General features: G+C 42.4%; 1 protein-coding gene across 1 annotated transcript in view; it reads left to right on the forward strand.

Moving 5' to 3' along the window:
* The window catches only part of CDKL4 (cyclin dependent kinase like 4), a 56,592-nt gene that overhangs the window by 1,974 nt on the left and 31,889 nt on the right, over window positions 1–22,729 (forward strand). Inside the window, exons 2-3 of the mRNA XM_050753391.1 lie at window positions 2,671–2,792; window positions 16,429–16,501. Of these exons, the coding sequence (XP_050609348.1) occupies window positions 2,671–2,792; window positions 16,429–16,501 (195 nt within the window). The remainder of the gene's footprint in view (window positions 1–2,670; window positions 2,793–16,428; window positions 16,502–22,729) is intronic.

Here is a 22,729-nt window from a genome sequence, read left to right on the forward strand (position 1 = left end):
CAGCACTTCTCAAATGTTAATATGCGTTGGAGTCCCCGGGGACCTTGTTGAAATGCAGATTCTGAGTTGGGAGGTCTGGGGTGGGCCCGAGATTCTGCATTTCTGAGTGCGGAAGCTGCTGGTTTGTGGGCTACACATTATGTAACAAGACCCTGTGATTTCAAGGACATACAGGCAACCTTCATTTTTGACATGTCGTCTGTTTTTAGAAAATCCCCAGAAATTCAGTTTGTAAGGGGGGGATAATAATTATCACTAATAATTATCATATTATCTCTCATTTTCAAATATGATTTCCCACAGGTTTCCTCAACTAATACATACTAGAGTTTTGTTTGAAATACAACTTGATACTTAGAGTATTCAGGAACATATCCATCATGATTTTAAAAAAAAAAAAGTTCACTATTACCTGTCAGCCAGCAGAGGGCGCGCTGGTCAGCTCGCCAGCTCTGGCACCCTCACTGAGCTAAGCTGCAGGGCGGGTCTGAACCAGGCAGTGTGGCTTTCTAATAAAAATAATGCTTTTACCTGTCAGCCTCTCCCTCCCAAGTCTTCAGATCAAGTTAATGCTCAGGTGGTACCTTCTGCATTACAAGTGCCCCAACTTGAGAATGAGGCTGTAAGGTAAAAAGTAGCCTGATTACGACTCAGCTTGGTCTCTGATGAAGGCCCTCAGAATGTCAGAATGTCCATCCTTCTGCTTTTGGTATGTTGTGTCCATGTATGCCCTGAACAGCTCCTTCTGTGATCCATCGACCTTACTTTTCTCACATAGTCCTGTTATTTAAATTGTGTTTGCCTCTCTCTCCTTACTACCTGTTTTTCTTTAGGCAAGTTACTGTTTTTCTGGGCTAGGTTAACTTCATTTGCAAAGGAGATATAAATTGCTGACCTACCCAAAGACAGGAGATTGGCCCAGGTTTAACCTGGACATTGCATCAAGCTGTACCATCTGTAAATCTTTTACTCCCCTAGTAGAGACCCTGCTTTGCTTCCATGCTGTGGTTTTGCAGCAGCACGAAGCCACTGGCTTTTTAGATGACCTAGTCTCCTCCACTCTTTGCCTTTCTGCTGCTTTAGGCAGTGGAGCATATAGAAAACAAATTGGTTTGGTGCTTTGAGCTTTTCTTTTTTTTTCCCTTAGAGAGATGGGGTCTCAGTATGTTGCTTAGGCTGATCTCGAACTCCTAGGCTCACGCAATCGTCCTGCCTCACTCAGCCTGGGCATATTTTTAATGTATAGTGGATTCTCTTTTCCCATGCTGTTGAGCAGCAGGCACACAGTTTTAGAGTGACATTTGTTTTGGTCAAGCCATGCTTATGTTAATAGATACTGAGGTAAAGGCATGCATCGTAAGTCTCTGTACCTAAAACTTTCTACTGGGCCTGCTATTCGTTGAGCTTCTACTATATGCAAAATGCTGTGTTCTCTCTATATATCTTTCTGGGTAAATGGTAGACAGTGTGGAAAGCTGATTTGTCTACTACACTGGGAAAACAACAGGAAAGATGGGTTAAGAATAAGAGTGATCACGTATCCTAATTTGCCCAAGACAGTTCTGCTTTATAGTTTTTGTCCCAGTGTCCTGCCTGGTTCACATCTCCTTTCCAAAGTGTCCTGGTGTGGCCAGGCCCAGTGACTCACACCTGTAATCCCAGCACTTTGGAAAGCCGAGGCAGATGGATCACTTGAGGTCAGGAGTTTGAGACCAGCCTGTCCAACACGGTGAAACCCCGTCTCTACTAAAAATACGAAAATTAGCCAGGCGTGGTAGCACGCACCTGTAGTCCCAGCTACTGCGAAGGCCGAGGCATGAGCATCACTTGGACCCAGGAGGCAGAGGTTGCAGTGAGCTGAGATGACACCACTGCACTTCAGCCTGGGCGATAGAGCGAAGAAAAAAAAAAAGTGTCCTGGTGTGTATGCTAAATTATGTGGTCACCCTAGTTACAGGCAGAGTGACCATATGTGCTGGTTTGCCTAGGATAGTCCTAGCTTCTACCCATTACCCTAGTTTGGAGGATAAAATTGTATAATCGCTGTAGTGATAGTCTATCCTACCTAATCAGCATTTTCCCTTAGGTTTACAATATTAAACAGAGGCTGTGTTATAAAATGCTTCAGTTTGGGAATAGAATTTAACACACAAAATATCTATGCATAAGAGAGAACAACAGAATCAAAGAACAATGCTGAAAATATAATAAGTAAATTTAAAACACCGACTAATTGTGGGGACTTCTAGAAGAGACACTTTGTTCCAATTTGATGGTTAAGATCTAGTATTACTGGGAGCCAACACTAGAATCCAGACTGGATTTAAATCCATAAAATCCATGGCAATATGTAAGCTGAGTGGTATTGATGATTTTTATAGTCCTTACTCAATAATTTCATTTCCTCAATTTTCTACTCAGGTTATTTTATGACTTTAATATATAGAATTTCCATAAAATACATAAAGTGTTTTTTGTTTTAGTGCAGTATTTTAAGTTACATACTTTACTTGCTATCACCAGAGAGATTCAAGCAGTTTTGTTACCACTTATTATAGGTACATTGGATGAATCTTAAATTTCTTCCAACTTTAAGTTCCTTTAAGGGGTCTGGGGAGACGCTTTTACTAGTAGCAGATCACTTAACTTTGCATTTCAATTCTTTCACAGCAATTAAAACATCCAAATCTTGTGAACCTCATCGAGGTGTTCAGGAGAAAAAGGAAAATGCATTTAGTTTTTGAATACTGTGATCATACACTTTTAAACGAGCTGGAAAGAAACCCAAATGGGTAAGTAATCTGGAAACTGAAATTCCGTACAGCCAGTTCTCAGTTTCATTTTCTGTGGAATTAACCATGGCAGATTTCAAATCCCAGCCACAATTCCCCTCTCTACCAAAATGCATCTGGCTACCCCGTCCAGTCTCAGTTAGGATGTCTTCAAAAGGCAAACAATGATTTACCTATAGGAGTTATAATTAGGAAGAAAAACCTACTGCAGATATAAAATAAAAATGAATTTGAGGCTGAATTGCATATTGGATTATCTGAATTCAAAGAATGAACCATGGTTTGATACTAGGAAACCTATTCATGTAATTCACTAACAAGTTAAAGGATAAAAAATACATATAATTGATAAATTTGAAAGTTTGAAATGTTGATAAATTCAACATCCTTTCCTGATGATTTTTTAAAAATCCCTTGCATCTAGGGTTAAAAGAATAGTTTCTTTTTTCTTTTCTTTTCTTTTTTTTTTTTTTTGAGATGGAATCTCACTCTGTTGCCCAGACTAGAGTGCAATGGCACAATCTCAGCTCACTGCAAACTCCACCTCCTGGGTTCAAGCAATTCTCTGCCTCAGCCTCCTGAGTAGCTAGGATTACAGGCGCCTGCCACCACACCTGGCTAATTTTTGTATTTTTACTAGAGATGGGGTTTCACCATCTTGGCCAGGCTGGTCTTGAACTCCTGACCTCATGATCCACCTGCCTCTGCTTCCCAAAGTATTGGCACACACACCTCTCTTCAAATCAACTGCCAATTTTATACTCAATGGTAAAACTAAAAGAACTTTCATTAAAATGAGGAAACAAGACAAGGATGTCAGCTGTCACCACTATAATGTAACATTGTTCTGAGAACTCTAGCCAATGTAATGTAATAAGAAAAGCAAATAAAACATAGCTTTTGGAAATGAAATAAAATTGTCATTATTTGCAAGATATTACTGATCTACAAACTCTAAGAGAACCACCTAAAGAGTTATTAAAACCAATAGAATTCGGTACAGTGACCCCTATAACACTACAAATTCCACATGCAAAAACTAACAGCCTTTGTGTCAAACAGCACTTCAGAAAATCTAACAGAGAATGGCTGGGTGCAGTGTCTCATGCCTGTAATCCCAGCACTTTGGGAGGCCGAGGCAGGTGGATCATTTGAACTCACAAGTTTGAGACCAGCCTGGCCAACACGGTGAACCCCTGTCTCTACTAAAAATATAAAACTTACCTAGGTGTGGTGGCGGGCGCCTGTAGTACCAGCTAGTCGGGAGGCTGAGGTATGAAGATTGCTTGAACCCAGGAGGCGGAGGTTGCAGTGAGCTGAGTTTGATTGAACTGAACATCTTTCTCTTCCCTACTTGTATCCTAAGCTTTCCTGTCTGTAGACTTAGCTCATGTTCTTCTCATTTTAATCTAGAAGGTTCTAGCCTTTTTCACCTTCACTGTCTTTATCATAATCTTTATTTATTTATTTTGAGACACAGTCTCACACTGTCGCCAGGCTGGAGTGCAGTGGGGCAATCTCGGCTCACTGCAGCCTCTACCTCCTGGGCTCAAGCAGTCCTCCCACCCCAGCCTCCCAAATAGCTGGGACTACAGGGACCCGCTACCACACCCGGCTAATTTTTGTATTTTTAGTAGAGATAGGGTTTCGCCATGTTGGTCAGGCTGGTCTCGAACTCCTGACCTCAGGTGATCCACCTGCCTCGGCCTCCTAAAGGGCTGGGATTACAGGCGTGAGCCCCTGCACCTGGCCTATCATAATCTTTAAAATGTGAAATCCTAGATAGTTGTAACATCTCTAAGTTTCCTTCATCTGGATGGAATTGCTTCCTTCCTTTGAATCCCTATGGAATTTTATTTTCATCCCTGTTATGGTACTTGGTACTTACTACTGTATATGTTTTTATGTGCAAACTCTCTCTCACTAGAGTATAAGTTTTTTGAGGGCATACTTCATGTCTCATTGATCTTAATGGCTTCCTCATGCCTAGCATTCTTTTGCTCAAAAAGTATTTCATGGAGCATTTTACACTGGTGCAGAAGATACAGTTATAATGGCACAATCCTGCCCTCAAGAAGCTTAAAATGTAATGAAGAGACAGATATTGAAAGTAACAACTACAAATGCTTACGTTGATTGGGTTAATGCTGATGCAAGGGATGCACAAGAGAAGCAACTCCAACATCTGTTGACCCCGGGAAGTGAGAGAGATTCTGCAGAGAAGGCAGCATTTGAGTTTTGAAAAGGAAGAGGAGTTGGCCAGATGGACACCCCTGGAAGAATGCACAGACACAAGAAAGAGCAAGGCATGTTCAAGCAACTCCTCTGTTGAATATGTTTTGCAGTGCCAAGGACCTCTGAACCATCCTGCTTTGCACTTTTAAGTTTTACAAATGTGCTTAGCACTGCTAGTGTTCAGTAGTGCTTTGGGTCAGCCCTGAGACTTCAATCTATTATACATGTAGTAATGCAAATAGGAACAATCTAGAATATGCTACTCTTTTATGAAATGCTGGGTACTTCTAGATAACAATGATTAATTTAAAGCATTCATCTACTTGTACTCCTTTCCTAAAATCTACTTAAATAATAGGCAAGAAAGTATTTGTAAAGGCCTAAGTCCAGTGAATACCAAACAGAGATAAACAACCAGCTAGTATACATACCAAGCCTATTGGACTATTGTTTATTGAGGGAAACGTGTAGGAGAAATAACTGATGTGTGGGCATAAGATCAATGTGGCTGGGCGCAGTGGCTCAAGCCTGTAATCCCAGCACTTTGGGAAGCCAAGATGGGCAGATCACGAGGTCAGGAGATCGAGAGCATCCTGGCTAACACGGTGAAACCCTGTATCTACTAAAAAACACAAAAAAATTAGCCGGGCTTGGTGGCGGGCGCCTGTAGTCCCAGCTACTCGGGAGGCTGAGGCAGGAGAATGACGTGAACCCGGGAGGTGGAGCTTGCAGTGAGCCGAGATCGCACCACTGCACTCCAGACTGGGCGACAGAGCGAGACTCCGTCTCAAAAAAAAAAAAAAAAAAAAGATCATCTATGTAGTGAATGTGGATTGAGCCATGGAATGGTGAGATAATGAAGGGACCCAACGACTAAATTATAGCATAAAGAAGAATTGGGCCAGGCACAGTGGCTCATGCCTGTAATCCCAGCACTTTGGGAGGCCAAGGAGGGCAGATCACCTGAGGTCAGGAGTTCAAGACCAGCCTGGCCAACATGGTGAAACCCCCATCTCTACTAAAAATACAAAATTAGCCAGGTGTGGTGGTACGCACCTGTAGTCCCAACTACTTAGGAGGCTGAGGCAGGAGAATCGCTTGAACCCAGGAGGCAGAGATTGCAGTAAGCCGATATTGCACCACTGCACTCCAGCCTGAGCAACAGACTGGAACTCTGTCTCAAAAAAAAAAAAAAGAGTTGGGCTGGGCACAATGGCTCACACCTGTAATTTCAGCACTTTGGGAGGCCAAGGCAGGCAGATCATTTGAAGTCAGGAGTTCAAGAGCAGCCTGGCCAACATGGTAAAACTACATCTCTACTAAAAATACCAAAAAATGAGCCAGGCGTGGTGGTGTGCCCTTATAGTCCCTATAGTCCCAACTACTCAGGAGGCTGAGGTAGGAGAATCGCTTCAATATGGGAGGTGGAGGTTGCAGTGAGCCAAGATTGCGCCACTGCACTCCAGCCTGGGCAACAGAGCGAGACTCCATCAAAAAAAAAAAAAAGAAAAGAAAAAGAAAAAGGGAGTTTTTGTCACAGTGAAGTAAGGTGGTGAAAGTGTACTGCTTCTCCTGCCAGATGAAAGCTGCTCTACTTACTGGATAGAGAAAAAAGCATTTTTTACATCAATAGATGCATCCAAAGTAGTGAGGCTGTGTTGGATTTGCTCCAGTAGAGAAACTGTATGTATAAGAGCGGCTACAATTGGCATCATCTGATTAAAGTGATAATCTATTCTCATTCTCTAAGATTCATTTTTCTTTCTACAAAGCCCAATAGTAAGTTAAATGCGATAGTGATAGGAAGTATCACTCCTGTCAACAGGGAGGATTTCCCTAAACTGCTATTGCACTACACATGATAGAATAATCCTGCCATCAAGAAGTTTAAAATCTGGCTGGTGCCGTGGCTCACACGTGTAATCCTAGCACTTTGGGAGGCCGAGGCAGGTGAATCATCTGAGGTCTGGAGTTCTAGACCAGCCTGACCAACATGGTGAAACCCCGTCTCTACTAAAAATACAAAAATTAGCCAGGTGTGGTGGTAGGTGCCTATAATCCCAGCTACTTGGGAGGCTGAGGCAGGAGAATCGCTTGAACCTGGGAGGCAGAGCTTGCAGTGAGCCGAGGTCACGTCATTGCACTCCAGCCTGGGCAACAAGAACAAAACTCCATCCAAAAAAAAACACAGAAGTTTAAAGTCTGATGAAGAATCAGATTACAAGGGAACAATTATAGATTATTATAGTGTTACAACTACCAAATGGGTTTATAAAACTGTAGCTGTCCATTTCTGACTGGTGACAACACATGATGTACATTGGTAAATTAAACTTGAATTTCTTTATCAGTTAATTGAGCATAGAAATTTACCATAAGGTTATGGGTGTGGCTTGGTGGAAGGATGACATTGAATCAGGAGTATTAAGAAATACATTATTGGCTGGGCACGGTGGCTCACATCTGTAATCCCAGCACTTTGGGAGGCTGAGGCGGGTGGATCACCTGGGGTCAGGAGTTCAAGAGCAGCCTGACCAACATGGTGAAACCCCATCTGTATGAAAATACAAAAATTAGCTGGGCATGGTAGTGGGCCCCTGTAGTCCCAGCTACTCGGGAGGCTGAGACGGGAGAATTGTTTGAACCCAGGATGTGGAGGTTGCAGTGAGCTGAGATTGCACCACTGCACTCCAGCCTGGACGACAAGAGCGACATTCCGTAAAGTAAAGCCAGTGACCAGTGACCTTGAAAACCACTGTGGTTCACCAGTTTTGGGGGAATGGGGAGCTTAATGACAGTCAGGTGGCAAATGAATTTTGACTCAAATCCATTTCATGGTTGCCCCAGTAGGTCCACAGATCCATCCTGGTGAATATTTTCCCATTTCCTAAGTGAGTTGCTGAAATAAATACACTAACAAAAGGAAGAGAAGTGAGGTGGCTCTCTGATCTAAGGAATGAAGGCTGTTACGGTGGAAGAGCCTAGTAGAAGTGTCTGGCACGTTGCTTTTTACCAAAATAGAAAACTGAAAGCAATGCTGCAGATTTGGAGAAAAGCATAGATTAGCATTACCATTAAATGCTATGGGGAGACATAGTTGGGTACTCGATGAGCATGTTGTCTATGATAAATTCTCTTCAACGTTTCTGTCTCCTCCAGTCTCTGAGTTCCTTCTCCCTCATTTTATTAATGAATTTCTGGCGTCTTAACTTCCTTTGGCATAGGCAACCATTTAGTCCAGGCTCAGTCAACCAGTTCAGCAACTAACTAGAATCATTCCTGTATGCCACAGGTGGTCTGCTGAAATCAGAATCTGGAGCCAGGTGTGGTGATTCACACCTGTAATCCCAGCACTTTGGGAGGCTGAGGGAGACGGATCACTTGAGGTCAGGAGTTTGAGATCATCCTGGCCAACATGGTGGAACCCTGTCTCTACTAAAAATACAAAAAAATTAGCCAGGCATGGTGGCAGGCACCTGTAATCCCAGCTACTCGGGAGGCTGAGACAGGAGAATTGCTTGAACCTGGGAGGCAGAGGTTGCAGTGAGCCGAAACCATGCCACTTCACTCCAACCTAGGTGACAGAGCAAAACTCCGTCTCAGAAAAAAGGAAAAAAACAAAAACAAAAACAAAAACAGAATCTCGAATAAGTTGTGCCCATATTGTTATAATCAGCCCAATCTAAAGTCATATTTCTTCCCCTCTGGTCCAACACCCGTGAAATCCATTTCTTCATACATTCCCCGTTATAAATCAGCAAAATTTTGTAGTTCTTTTCACTATGTAAATCTCCTCTTCCTCTGTTTCACTTTGTTATAGGCCCCTGAGTCATGCTGAGATCTGACTTTAGTTAAGGTTTGGAGACCCTGAGGGGAGGTGGGGAGAGGAGGCTTGAAGAGAGTGGACATCCCCACACAAGGCACCTGCCTCAGGTGAGATCTGAGAGTCTGTAGCAAGGCAGAAGCAGCCTCATTGTACAAGTTTGGGGGCTACTTCCTATAAGAAGAAAAATTTGGGAGGAACTTAGGGTGCTCTTAGTTACATGAATACTTTCAAGTGTCACATTCCAATTCCTGGACAATTTCTCCTCCTCATCTCATTAACTGAGAAACTAATTACCCTCACATAAATTCAGTCTTGTTCCCTGCAGGGTTATTGTCTGTGTCAGTTTTTAACAATCTCATGGTAGTCCCAGTGGATCTGTAAAGTGGGTCCTACAGAAACAAGAAGTAAGGGGTTCTTTTAGGGTAAATATCAGAATGCCTGATGTCCTAACTGTGCCGTGAACCAAGATATTAAAGCTCTGAACCTGTGCTTTTTTTCTTTAATTTCTCCAGTGAAATTAGAAGCAGCCAGACCACCTCACATATCTGTTATTACCTATATTCCCCATATTGTTCTATCACACTTAGTTCACCAAAGCCTTGCCTTGAATAAGCATTTTATTCTAGATGGCCACAGGTGACTATTTAAATTCCCTTTTCAGGCCAAGGACAGTGGCTCATACCTGTAATCCTAGCACTCTGGGAGGCCGAGGCAGGCAGATTGCTTGAGGTCAGGAGTTCAAGACCACTCTGGGCAACAGAGTGAAATCCTGTTTCTACTAAAATACAAAAAATTAGCCAGGTGTGGTGGCAGGCACCTATAGTCCCACCTACTCAGGTGGCTGAGGCAGGAGAATTGCTTGAACCCAGGATGCAGAGGTTGCAGTGAGCCAAGATCACGCCACTGCACTCCAGCCTGAGTGACAGAGTGAGACTCTGTCTCAAAAAAAAAAAAAATATATATATATATATATATGTATATATATACCTGTTTCATTACTGGGTGGCCATCTGCCAGCATCCCCGCCATTAATGGTAATTAGATGCTGCCCTTCAGACCCCATTATATCAGATACCCAATCCTAGATTCTCACAGCCTTGGATTGTTTCCCACATCCACTTCTGGTACCATGTCTTGAATTGGTCAGGACTCAACAACAGAATTCACTCTAGCTAGTTTACAGAGAAAGACATTTGTCTCAAGGTTTTAGTTTATAAAATTTCTGGGAGTGCCAGAGAATTGGTCAGGATTCAACAACAGAATTCACTCCAGCTAGTTTAAAGAGAAAGACATTTGTCGCAAGGTTTTAGTTTATAACATTTCTGGGAGTGCCAGAGAAACAAGATTAATTGAGCTCCTATTAGGTACCAGGTCCTGTTCTAGGTGCTGGGACTGTAATAATGGGCAAGAGAAAGTCCTTGCCTTGTGCAATTTACATTCTGATGTAGTCCAGCAATAAAGAAGAGTTATGAGTCTTTGAAGAAAAATGAAGCACAACGTGAAGTTAGAGAATGCCCAGGAGGTGTATTAGTCAAGGTTCTTCAGAGAAACAAAACCAATACGATACGTAGAGGTATTGATAACAGATTTATTATGGGTATTGACTCGTGTGATTATGGAGGGAGAAAAGTTCCACAATCTGCCATCTGCAAGCCAGAGAACCAGGAAAGCCGATGGTCTAATTCAGGCCAAGTCCTAAGGCCCAAGAGGACAGAAGGCTTCTAAGTCCAAAGGCCTGAGAACCAGGAGCTTCCACGTCCAAGGGCAGGAGAAGACGGATGTCCCAGCTCAAGGAGACAGAAGCAACCCTTCCTCTACCTTTTTGTTGTATCCAGGCCCCCAGCAGGTTTGATGATGCCTGTCTGCCTACCTTCACCATTGTGGGTGGGTCTTCTTTACTGAGTCTACTGATTCAAATCTGAATCCCTTGCAGAAACACCCTCACAGACACACCCACAAATGATGTTTTGGGATTTTTTGGTTTTTGAGAGAAGGTCTCATTCACTTGTCTCACTCTCTGCAGTGGCCTGAACATGGCTCGCTGCAGCTTCTAACTCCCGAACTCAAGCAATCCTCTTGCCTGAGCATCCTGAGCAGCTGGGACCACAGACACTCACCATTATGTCTGGCTAATTTTTAAACTGATTAGAGATGGGGTCTTGCCATGTTGCCCAGGCTGGTCTCAAACACCTGGGCTCAAGCAATCCTCGTGCCTCAGCCTCCCAAAGGGCTGGGATTACAAGCACAAGTCACTGCACCTGGCAGAAATAATGTTTTACCAGCTATCTGGGCATCCCTTAACCTAGTCAAGTTAACACAGAAAATTACTCATTACCAAAAGAGAGTAGAAGGAACAATAAACTGTTAATAGAAGTAGAAAAAGAAGTGAATATAGAAATAGAAGTAGAAATAGAAGTAAAATGTTATTAACAGCCTGATAGAAGGTATAAATAAGCCTAGGGGGCCAGGCACAGTGGCTCACACCTGTAATCCCAACACTTTTGGAAGGCCGAGGCAGGCAGATCACCTGAGGTCAGGAGTTCGAGACCAGCCTGACCAACATGGAGAAACCCCATCTCTACTAAAAATACAAAATTAGCTGGGTGCAGTGGTGCATGCCTGTAATCCCAGCTACTCAGAAGGCTGAGACAGGAGAATCACTTGAACCTGCGAGGCAGAGGTGGCGGTGAGCTGAGATTGTGCCATTGCACTCTAGCCTGGGCAACAAGAGTGAAACTCCATCTCAATAAATAAATAAATAATAAAATAAGCCTGGCATGTTCAGAGAACAGCAGGAAATAATGGACTGGGATGGAGTGACTTTGGGGATGTGATAGGAGATAAAGTTGGGGAGGGAAATGGAAGTAAAATGTTATTAACAGCCTGGTAGGCCATAGTAACAAGGCTGGATTTTATTCTAGGATAGTAAAGATTTACTGAGAAGGACTGAATTCATCTTGGGTAGTAATAATGAAATCAAGCTTCCCCTATTAAGTTTTTATAACAAACTTCCAGGTCGTGACTTCTGATGTCAGCATCAGGTCTTCCTCTGAGTGATTCAAGGAGCATATTCCGAGCAGTTCAGTCTGAATTCCCCCATCATGTCACCCTTTCTTGTTAACCCATTCAGACTTGAACTGTGATGTCTCATGTTTGCTTTAAGGCCTTCATTACGACTTTTAGTATTACTTTTAGCGGCAAGAACCTCAATTACTTTTGAACCAATCAAATATTTGGTTTTGCACTCGCCCAAAATATAATATTTAAACACTGAGCATCATTTGATTTCACCAGAGGTTCATTTTGCTCCAAGATGCTTTGAAAAATGCTGCCTGTGGCTGAACAGTGCTGCAGCACTCTATCTTTCTGGACTGAGCACCGCGTGGATGTGCATTCTCTTTGATGGTTATCTTCTCTTTGCACGATCTGTAGTGGTGGTTTGTGGTTCTCTTTGATGACTATCTTCTCTTTGCACGATCAGGGATGTTGTTTTGCCCCTGACGGAATGTGCCTTCTTGGAAGCTAACTGAACCGAATGTGACACTTCCTGTGAGATGCCTTTAAACATCCTCTTTCATGTTAAAGGCATCTTTAATATCCTATGAAATTACTTTCCTATGAAATTACTTCATTCTTGATTCCATGTTATTTAGGCTAATAATTGGGGCTTTGCAGTTTCTGAATCCTAGCCCCTACCTCATTTCCCAATTCCTGTACTTACTCTCCTGCACCTGTAGGCTCTTAGATCCCGACCAGACCAGCGTTCTGTTCCCACGTCAGTAGGAGCATGTGCTCCACCCTTGCTAGTTCCTCCCAAGGATGGAAATCCATTTCCCTTCCTCTCACTGCTGCCACCATAATCTAAGTGTCCAAATCTCACTTGGGTTATTGAATTAGCCTCCTAATTTCTCTCTACGTGTGTTGCCCCCCAGAAATCCATTCTCCATATTATGTCACTTCCTTGCTTGATTTCTTTCAGTGGTTTTGAATCTAGCATAAAATCCAAATTTCTTATCGAGATCTAGATCTCTGAGGCCCTCCATGGACTGGTCTCTGCCAATCTTCCCGTCTTCTTCACTCAAGCATCAGCCACCCTGGCCTCATACTGTCTTCCCCACGCTCCCAGTTCTTTCTCTCCTCGGGGCCTCTTGCTATTCTTCTGCACCTCTTCCGTCTTTGTATGGGGTCTCAATCCCATCGACTGGCCTTATCTGATCTCAGACCTGTATCTTCAGAACCCATGTGGGTGTTAAAACCAGACATTGAGGGGATAGATTACTCCATAAACTTATGAGATATTATTCTGTTATTACACATGAGGAAAACTGAAGGTTCAGAGAACTTAAATAACGTATGTTCAAGATTATAAAGTAGAGGCCAGACGCGGTGGCTCACACCTGTAATCCCAGCACTTTGGGAGGCCGAGGGTGGATCACGAGGTCAGGAGATTGAGACCATCCTGGCTAACACGGTAAAACACCATCTCTACTAAAAATACAAAAAATTAGCTGGGTGTGGTGGCCGACACCTGTAGTCCCAGCTACTCAGGAGGCTGAGGCAGGAGAATGGTGTGAACCCAGGAGCCAGAGCTTGCAGTGAGCTGAGATTGGGCCACTGCACTCCAGCCTGGGCGACAGAGCAAGACTCTGTCTCAAAAAAAAAAAAAAGATTATAAAGTAGGAAGGAAGCAGGATATCTGGGATTTGAATTCAAGCGACCTGTCTCACAGTGCTCAAAGTGGCTATACTATTCTTCCTGCCTCATATTTTAAAAATATAAATAATGTTGTTTCAGGTTTGACTCTAGGTGAAGTGGGGAGAATACAGTTACATCAGAATTCAGTGCTGGAAATAGACACTTCAAGTGGAAAGGGATTTAATCATGAGAATTAGGTACATTCACAATATTAATAATGAGGAGAACTGGAGTCAAAGGGTTGCCACTGGACCACTGATGTCAAGGGCATGCCACCATAATTGTGGTACAAGATCAGGAAACTGCTCTGAGGAAAATACCACGTACATCGCTTGCTTTTCTCTGCATGTACTTCAGCCTCACATGGTGGTATCTTGTAGCTAGTGTTATAACTGAGTCATGCCTAGGCCTTCCCACTGTTCTGTAAAGTCAGCTACATCTGCACATGTTCAGTTTTTTTTTTTTTTTTTTTTTTTTTTTTTTTTTTTGAGACGGAGTCTTGCTCTGTCGCCCAGGCTGGAGTGCAGTGGCCGGATCTCAGCTCACTGCAAGCTCTGCCTCCCGGGTTCACGCCATTCTCCTGCCTCAGCCTCCCGAGTAGCTGGGACTACAGGCGCCCGCCACCTCGCCCGGCTAGTTTTTTGTATTTTTAGTAGAGACGGGGTTTCATCATGTTAGCCAGGATGGTCTCGATCTCCTGACCTCGTGATCCGCCCGTCTCGGCCTCCCAAAGTGCTGGGATTACAGGCTTGAGCCACCGCGCCCGGCTCACATGTTCAGTTTTTAAAAAGTGATCTAAATATACGATTTAAATATCCAAACATGATAAAATATTAAATCTGAGTAATGGATATGTTTAGGGTATTACATAATATGATTTTTTTAATTAAGAAAATTCTTATAGTTGACATTTAGTAAAAGAAACCCTTATGTTTCAGATTTTTGAAAAATATACAGACAACAGCCACATCTCCATCAACAGGGCTGAAAGACAAACAACACTGAGAAAAATATTTGCAGCATATATAACAGACCGTGATATACATTGAGTCTTTGTAAATCAGTAAGAAAGCAGTGAACAGACCAATTTAAAAAGCAATAAATGCATGAAATGGAATTACACAAAAGAAATGCAGTATCCAATAAGGGTGTGAAAAATAATAATCACTAAAAATTAGTGAAATGCAAATAAAAAACACAATGAGACATCTTTTTATTTTAACCACAGATTGGCAAACATAACATTGGCAAAACCAAATGTTGGCAAGACAATGAGGAGACAGGGACTTTGATGCACAGATGTTTGGTGGGAGTGAAAATGGGTATAACCTTCCTCAGAAAGGGTAGTTTAACAGTGTGTAAATGTGAAGGCATCATCATGGGACAGTGATGTGAGTGATGGAAAGCTACCAACAGAAAAGTTACAGAGAATGTAAATGCTATAATTCATGGAGATGGTTACATAAAGTAGAATACTCGCAAACAGAGTAAGTTTCCCAGACCCCCAATCCCCAGTGGAAAATACACCTGCCCATGATACTTCCCAATATTTTCTATACAGAGTGATGAGTCTGCCAGGGACAAGAAGCTTACACCCTCCCATTCTTATGAGATCCTTATTCTCCCTGGCCTCCTTTTGGGCTATCTGCTTACCAGGGACAAGAAACTATTACAAAATAACTTGAGTCTCCACCACCATCATGGATTGGATGAACTGAAGAGCCATCTTCCAAGTATACCTTTTTTTCCTGCAAAACCAAGTCTCAGGTCTACCTGAATTTCATCCCTGCAGGATCAAAATGTAATGGGTGCCTACCACTGGTCTCAGAAATCCCACTTCTAGAACTTATCTTAAGAAGGTAATTGCATAAATATCATAAGATGGATGATTACAGATATTCATTGAAGAGTTTCTAGAAATGAAAATTGGCAGAACTGAACTGCTCATCAATGGAGACTAAGTAAATTATGCTACAGCCATATAATGATCTCCTCTGGAGCCACTAAAATATATGTGTACATGTTGGTATTTGTACCTCTATGCATAAAACATTTCTCAAAGTGGTCGGGGTGAAATTGAAGAAAATAAATGGGTGGCTAGGCAGGTGTCAGACAGACTTCATGTATATACTTTTATATGTTTAAAATTTGAACCATACAAATGTGTTTATTTTAAAATTAAAGTTAAAAAGTAAATACTGGCTGGGCATAGTGGCTCACACCGGTAATCCCAGCACTCTAGGAGGGTGAGGTAGATGGATCATCTGAGATCCGGAGTTCAGGACCAGCCTGGCCAACATGGCGAAACTCCATCTCTACTAAAAATACAAAAATTAGCTGGGCATGGTGGTGCGCGCCTGTAATCCCAGCTACTTGGGAGGCTGAGGCAAGAGAATCTAATGTCTTGAACTCAGAAAGAGGAAGTTGCAGTGAGCTGAGATCATGCCACTGCACTCCAGCCTGGGTGACAGAGCCAGACCCTGTCTCCAAAAAAAAAAAAAAAAAAAAAAAAAGTACAGAGAGAGACAGGGAGAGAGAGGAACAGAGTTGCCTGAAGAGACAGCCACCAGAAGTTATAGCTGTTATTTTGGGGTAGCAAGATTTGACCCAACACATTTTATTCCTTTACTTTTCTATATTTTTTGAATCTTCATAAGCATGTATCATTTGTGGATGTAAAAAATTCAAATTACAAAAGGAAATTACATAACTATAATAAAAAGATAGTAAAGCCCAATTTTCACTAAAATTTTTTTTAGAATCCCTCTGCATGATGTTCCTTGAACACGGCAGTCCCTGGCCACTCCACTTCTATTCCCAACCCTTGCTTCTGGAACTCTATCCTATGAGTTTTCATTTCCTTTTTTATTTTTCCCTCAGAGTTGCTGATGGAGTGATCAAAAGTGTATTATGGCAAACACTTCAAGCTCTTAATTTCTGTCATACACATAACGTAAGTAACATTTTCTAATGTATTTATTCATTTCTTCATGATGACTCTTCTGAATAGCTCAGGGTTTTGTTCGGAGAGCTGAAGACAAAGGGAAAGTAAGAGTCAAAGAAGCAAAACAAAAGGAAGTTCAGCCAGTAGTCCCAGCACTTTGGAAGGCAGAGGTAGGAGGATCAAGTGAGCCCCAGAGTTTGAGACCGGCCTGGGGAAAGACCCTGTCTGCAAAAAAGAAGAAAAGGAAATAACAAAAGAAAGTTCAAAATATGAGAAAAAAATGATGCATTATTCATGACTCTTTCCAATTTCTGTAAGAATCAAATTGCTAATTCCTTATGAATTAAAAATTTGAATAAATGTAGTGATTCCTTTTGCCATAGTGCCAGTAACCCCTGAAACTATTTTTAAATTGGGCTAGAATAATTTTTCAGGGCCGGTGTGGTGGCTCATGCCTGTAATCCCTGCACTTTGGGAGGCCAATGCGGGCAGATGGCTTTGAGCTCAGGAGTTCAAGACCAGCCTGGGCAACATGGAGAAACCCTATCTCTATGAAAAAATATAAAAATTAGCCAGCCATGGTGGTGCACACCTGTAATCCTAGCTACTTGGGAGGCTGAAGCTGGAGAATCACTTGAACCCAGGAGGTGGAGGTTGCAGTGAGCCGAGATCACACCACTGCTCTCCAGCCTGGGCAACACAGTGAGACCCTGTCTCCAAAAGTAATAATAGTAAGTTTTCAGGATATTGCTGGTGTAATCCCCCATGGTACTTTTTTTTTTCACTATTATTTTTATGTCTCTTAAGTTCTTTACCCTATAGCAATCTAAGTCCCCCTTTCCTTTCCTTTTTAAAAGCTGTTTCCAGCCAGGCGTGGTGGCTCACGCCTGTAATCCCAGCACTTTGGGAGGCCAAGGCGGGCGGCTCATGAGGTCAGGACATCAAGACCATCCTGGCTAACACGGTGAAACCCCATCTCTACTAAGAATACAAAACATTAGCTGGGCGTGGTGGCAGGTGCTTGTAGTCCCAGCTACTAGGGAGGCTGAGGCAGGAGAATGGCATGAACCCGGGAGGCGGAGCTTGCAGTGAGCCAAGATTACACCACTGCACTCCGGCCTGGGCGACAGAGTGAGACTGTCTCAAAAAAAAAAAAAAGTTCATGAATCTTTTATAGCCGTAGTTCTCAAGCTTGGGCATGCATCAAAATCACTAGGAGGGCTTGTGAAAACACAGCTTCCTGGGCCCCGTCCCCAGAGTTTCTGATTCAGTAGGTCTGAGGCAGGGCCCCAAGAATGTGCATGTCTCCTATTTTTCCCAGATGCTACTGAAGCTGCTGGTTCAAGAACCACACTTTGAATACGACTATGTTAGAGAAATAATTTTGGCTGTTTCCTGTACGTAACTTAACTTGTTCTTTCACTTGTATTTCCTGTAAATTGGAGTTTATATCTAGAGGCTTGATCATATTCAGGTTCAGCTTTCTTTTAGATAAGAACGCCTCCTATGTGGTGCTGTACACTTCCTGTCGCATCCCCATCATGAGTGCATAGCATCCACTTGTCCCACTTTCGAGAATGTTAAAATTGATGAGTGGGCTCAGGAGGTATTCGTTTGGTCCCCTCGTTATCATTTTCCCTGTCAACGTTGTTTCCCTGGTGGTTTTAGCATCCAGTGATGATTATTGTCTGCATCTAGTATTTCATGACAGTGATTTTCTAATTGTTATTCCTTCTGCATTTAATAATTGGAATTGTATGGAAAAGAACTCACCCTCATGGATTCTGGCTACTTTTATTTATCAACACTCAGGGTGATGAGCTGGTATCTTAGCAACCGTGACAAGTTTTGGGGAGAGGTGGCTGGAGCACCATTATAAACACAAATTTTGTATTGTGGTGTTTTCAATTCTTTGCTGTTATTGGTCTCTCCGGTGCTCAGATTTTCCCATCTTAGGCCAATGAGAGCTTCTTCAAGTTGGCTCCTGGTACCTTTGCTCTATATCATTATATTTTTGCGACAGTCTCACTTCGTTGCCCAGGCTGGAGTACAGTGGCGTGATCATAGCGCACTTGGGCCTCAAACTCCTGAGCTCAAGTGATTCTCCCACTTCAGCCTCCCTGAGTAGCTGGGACTACAGGCACATGCCACTACAGTCAGCCAATTTTTGTTTCTATAGAGATGGGGGTCTCACGATCTTGCCCAGGCTGGCCTCAAACTCCTGCCTTGGCTGCCCAAAGTGCGAGGATTACAGGTGTGAACCACTGCACTCAGCCAGTGATAGCTTTTAAAAAATATATCTAGCCCTTTTGAGTTGGTGCCTAGACAGAGACAGTGCTGAGGCAATGATGCAGAGTACCATATGGTCAGTTTTGATGCCAGCAGAATGTCTATCATAGCAGTCTAGGATTGCTGAAAAAGAAAGTATAAGATCATGGGAATACATTTCAGTATGGAGGGGAAGCTTTCTTTACTTTTAGGAAAGTCAGTGAAGTTTTTATTAGGTTAAATCAAAAGCTTTTATTTTCTATTAATGTAGAGGGATATTTTTCACAAACTATGTAAACCTATTTTTCATGATGCAAATTATGCTTTCTGATACTTAATAAAGATGATGCCAAATGGAATCCTTATCTCTGTTGCTTTCCACCATGCTATAGGAGGTATCAAAGTTGCTGCAGGAGTTTTATGGGTAGTTAAAATGATTTCTAAAAATACCACTTACCACAAGTGTTTATCCCTACATAACCAGACACTTTCCGGGTACTTGGTTATAAGCTTGAATGCAATGTCTGTGGCTGCTTTATCTTTGTATCTCTTTAATACCTAAATTGGATATTTTTATATAAAGGGTGCTCAATAAATATTTATTTAATAACTGGATGGATGGATGGATGGATCAATGGTTGGTTGGTTGAATGAGTCAGTCAGTCAGTCAACCCAAACTGCCTAACTGATTGTGACTATTTCCAGTGGACCCAAACATTTTTGTAGACCAATGCAACTGCCATCATTTCTGCGCTTGGAACAAGACATTCTATACCCGAAGCTTTAAAACACCGAAAACTTCTGATTGATAATATATGGCCTCTATTAAAAACAAATACTTTTTCAGGCCAGGCATGGTGGTTCATGCCTGTAATCCCAGGACTTTGGGAGGTTGAGGTGGGCAGATTACCTGAGGTGAGGAGTTCAAGACCAGCCTGGCCAACATGGTGAAACCCTCTCTCTACTAAAAATACAAAAATTTTCCGGGCATGGTAATGCATGCCTGTAATCCCAGTTACTACTCGGGATGCTGAGGTGGAAGAATCACTTGAACTCGGGAGGCAGCAGTTACAGTGAGCTAAGATCAGGCCACTGCCCTCCAGCCTGGGTGACAGAGCAAGACTCTGTCTCAAAAAAAAGATAATTTTTCAGACAAATTTGCATCCTCCAAGATGGAAATTCCTTCTCATTTTCTTATGGTAAGCCTTTGTGTATCTGTCTTTTTATTTATCTATAATTAACATGCATGCAAAGAAAAAAAATCTAAGCCATATATAAAGCTGTCACAATAATACAACTAAAACCTTCATACTCTCCTTATTTTTAAAGGAACTCCCATGATAGTCTCAAAGGATAGAAAAGGCAATCTGACCCAGTGGTGTTGCTGACGACTCACAGCTTTCAACCTGTAGAGACCATGTGTACCTTATCATCTCCAGAGTCGAGATCCTAAGCAGGACACTGAAGGTTAAAGTACCAAAGGATTCAGGCCTTGCTACTCCAACTATGGTTCATAGAGATCACCTGGGAGCTTGTTAGAAATGCTGACTCTGAAGTCCTCTACAGACCTGCTGAATCAGAGTCTGCATTTTAACCAGAGCTCCAGGTGGTTCATGTGCACATTAAATTTGGAGAAGCGCAGGACTTAAGAAAATACCTACTCATTTGGTTCTGTTTTACCCTATAATATCACCAGAGTGAGGTAACCAAAGTGATCCATTTAACACCATAATGATCCCATGGATTTTTATATATTTGCTGTATTGATTAGAGAAAAAGGGGAAAGGGGCTTCATCTCAAAATGGCAAAAATGAATTTTTTTTTTTTTTTTTCCTGAGACAGGATCTTGGTCTGTTGCCCAGGCTAGAATGCAGTGGCACCTTCACGGCTCACTGCAACCTCAGCCTCCCATGCTCAAACAATCCTTTCACCTTAGCCTCCCAAGGAACTGGGACTACACATGCCACCATGCATGGCTAATTAAAAAAAAATTTTTTTTTTTTTGGTAGTGATAGTTTCATTGTGTTGCCCAGGGTGGTCTCAAACCCCTGACCTCAGGCGATCCTCCCACCTTGGCCTCCCAAAGAGCTAGGATTACAGGCATGAGCCACCATGCCCAGCTGGCAAAAATGACTTCTGAGATAGGAGCAGGCCAGGCTGCAACCTCCATCAGCATCTTGTTGATCCTTATGTTTTGGTTGTTGAGGAGGGGGTCCCTTTTCTCTCCTTGCTGTATGAGCATCCATGCCTAAGGCTCCAAGAGAATAAATTTATCAGATAATAAAAAAAAACCTATTTATTGTTTTTATCAGGCTATTTAAGAAGCAATTTCTGGTGTGCAAGTTTGCAGAGATGATTTTAAAGTTAAAAGTCAGTTTTAAAATACCATAGATATCTCTTTTGGCTCGCTTGTGAGCCAAAAAAAAAGATTGCCCATCAGCCACAACAACCGAACCTGAGCAATGTTGCTAAAAGCTGTGTACAAGGCCGAGCGTGGTGTCTCATGCCTGTAATCCCAGCACTTTGGGAGGCTGAGGCAGGTGGATCACCTGAGGTCAGGAGTTCAAGACCAGCCTGGCCAACATGGCGAAACCCCATCTCTACTAAAAAATACAAAAAATTAGCCAGGTGTGGTGGTGGGCGACTGTAATCTCAGCGACTCAGGAGGCTGACAGGCAGGAGAATCACTTGAACCCGGGAGGCAGAGGTTGCAGTGAGCCGAGATCATGCCACTGCACTCCAGCCTGGTTAACAAAGAGCGACTCCGTCTCAAAAAAATAAATAAATAAATAATTTTAAAAAGCTGTGTATAAAACTCAATTTATTAAAATTATTTTATTAACAGAGACTTGCATGCTTCTTGTTCTTTGAGGGAAAATAAGCTGATTGCAAGAGGCATTGCAGAGAGTTTGCATTGAGTGTGGCTTTGCAGTGGAGTAGGTGAATGCTTTATTTCTAAGCATCTTCTTCTCCCCCATGCCCTGTTTCTTATGGTTCCAATTATTTATTTTTTAATTTTATTTTTTAATTTTTATTTATTTATTTTGAGACAGAGTCTTGCTATGTCACCCAGGCTGGGGTCCAGTGGCACAACTGCAGCTCACTGCAACCTCCACCTCCCAGGTTCAAGCGATTCTCCTGCGTCAGCCCCCCGAGTAGCTGGGATTACAGGCATCCACAACCACGCCTGGCTAATTTTTGTATGTTTAGTAGAGACAGGGTTTCACCATGTTGGCCAGGCTGGTCTCGAACTCCTGACCTCAGGTGATCTGCCTGCCTCAGCCTCCCAAAGTGCTGGGATTACAGGCATGAACCACCGCACCCAGCCAGGTTCCAATTATTTTTACTCCCTTTTAAATTTCTTCAGTATCCTCTCACTCTTTATCAGTAACTTCTCCTACCTGCTCCTATACCAATAAATGTTCCTGTTTCTTTGGGATATGTCAATACTTCATTTCCTTTTGTATATTTGGTTGAAAAATAAGTGCTATAAATTTCACATGGATTAGATCCAGAAAACATATGTATAGGCCAATGGACAGATATCGATGTAAATCCATTTACTTGGTAATGCTACACATAGTCTAGAAATTCTAGAATTTGATGCAAACTCATTTAAAGGACGTAACCTGTTCTAATGTAATCACCAACTATAAGTGAGTGTTACTGACTCAGAGTGTTAGTCTAAATTTCTTAAGTGTGTTGCTTAAAAGGTAGGATATCAAAACTATGTTCATTTATATTCCAACAATTTTTTTTTTTTTTTTTTTTTTGAGGCAGGGTCTCACTCTGTCAGACAGGCTAGAGTGTAGTGGTGCCATCTTGGCTCACTGCAACCTCCACCTCCTGGGCACAAGCCATCCTCCCATCTCAGCCTCTTGTGTAGCTGGGACTAAAGGCGCACACCACACACCTGGCTAATTTTTGTATTTTTTGTGGAGACTGACTTTCACCATTGGGCCCAGGCTG

Source organism: Macaca thibetana, chromosome 13, assembly GCF_024542745.1.
Source record: "Macaca thibetana thibetana isolate TM-01 chromosome 13, ASM2454274v1, whole genome shotgun sequence".
NCBI classification, from domain to species: Eukaryota; Metazoa; Chordata; class Mammalia; order Primates; family Cercopithecidae; genus Macaca; species Macaca thibetana.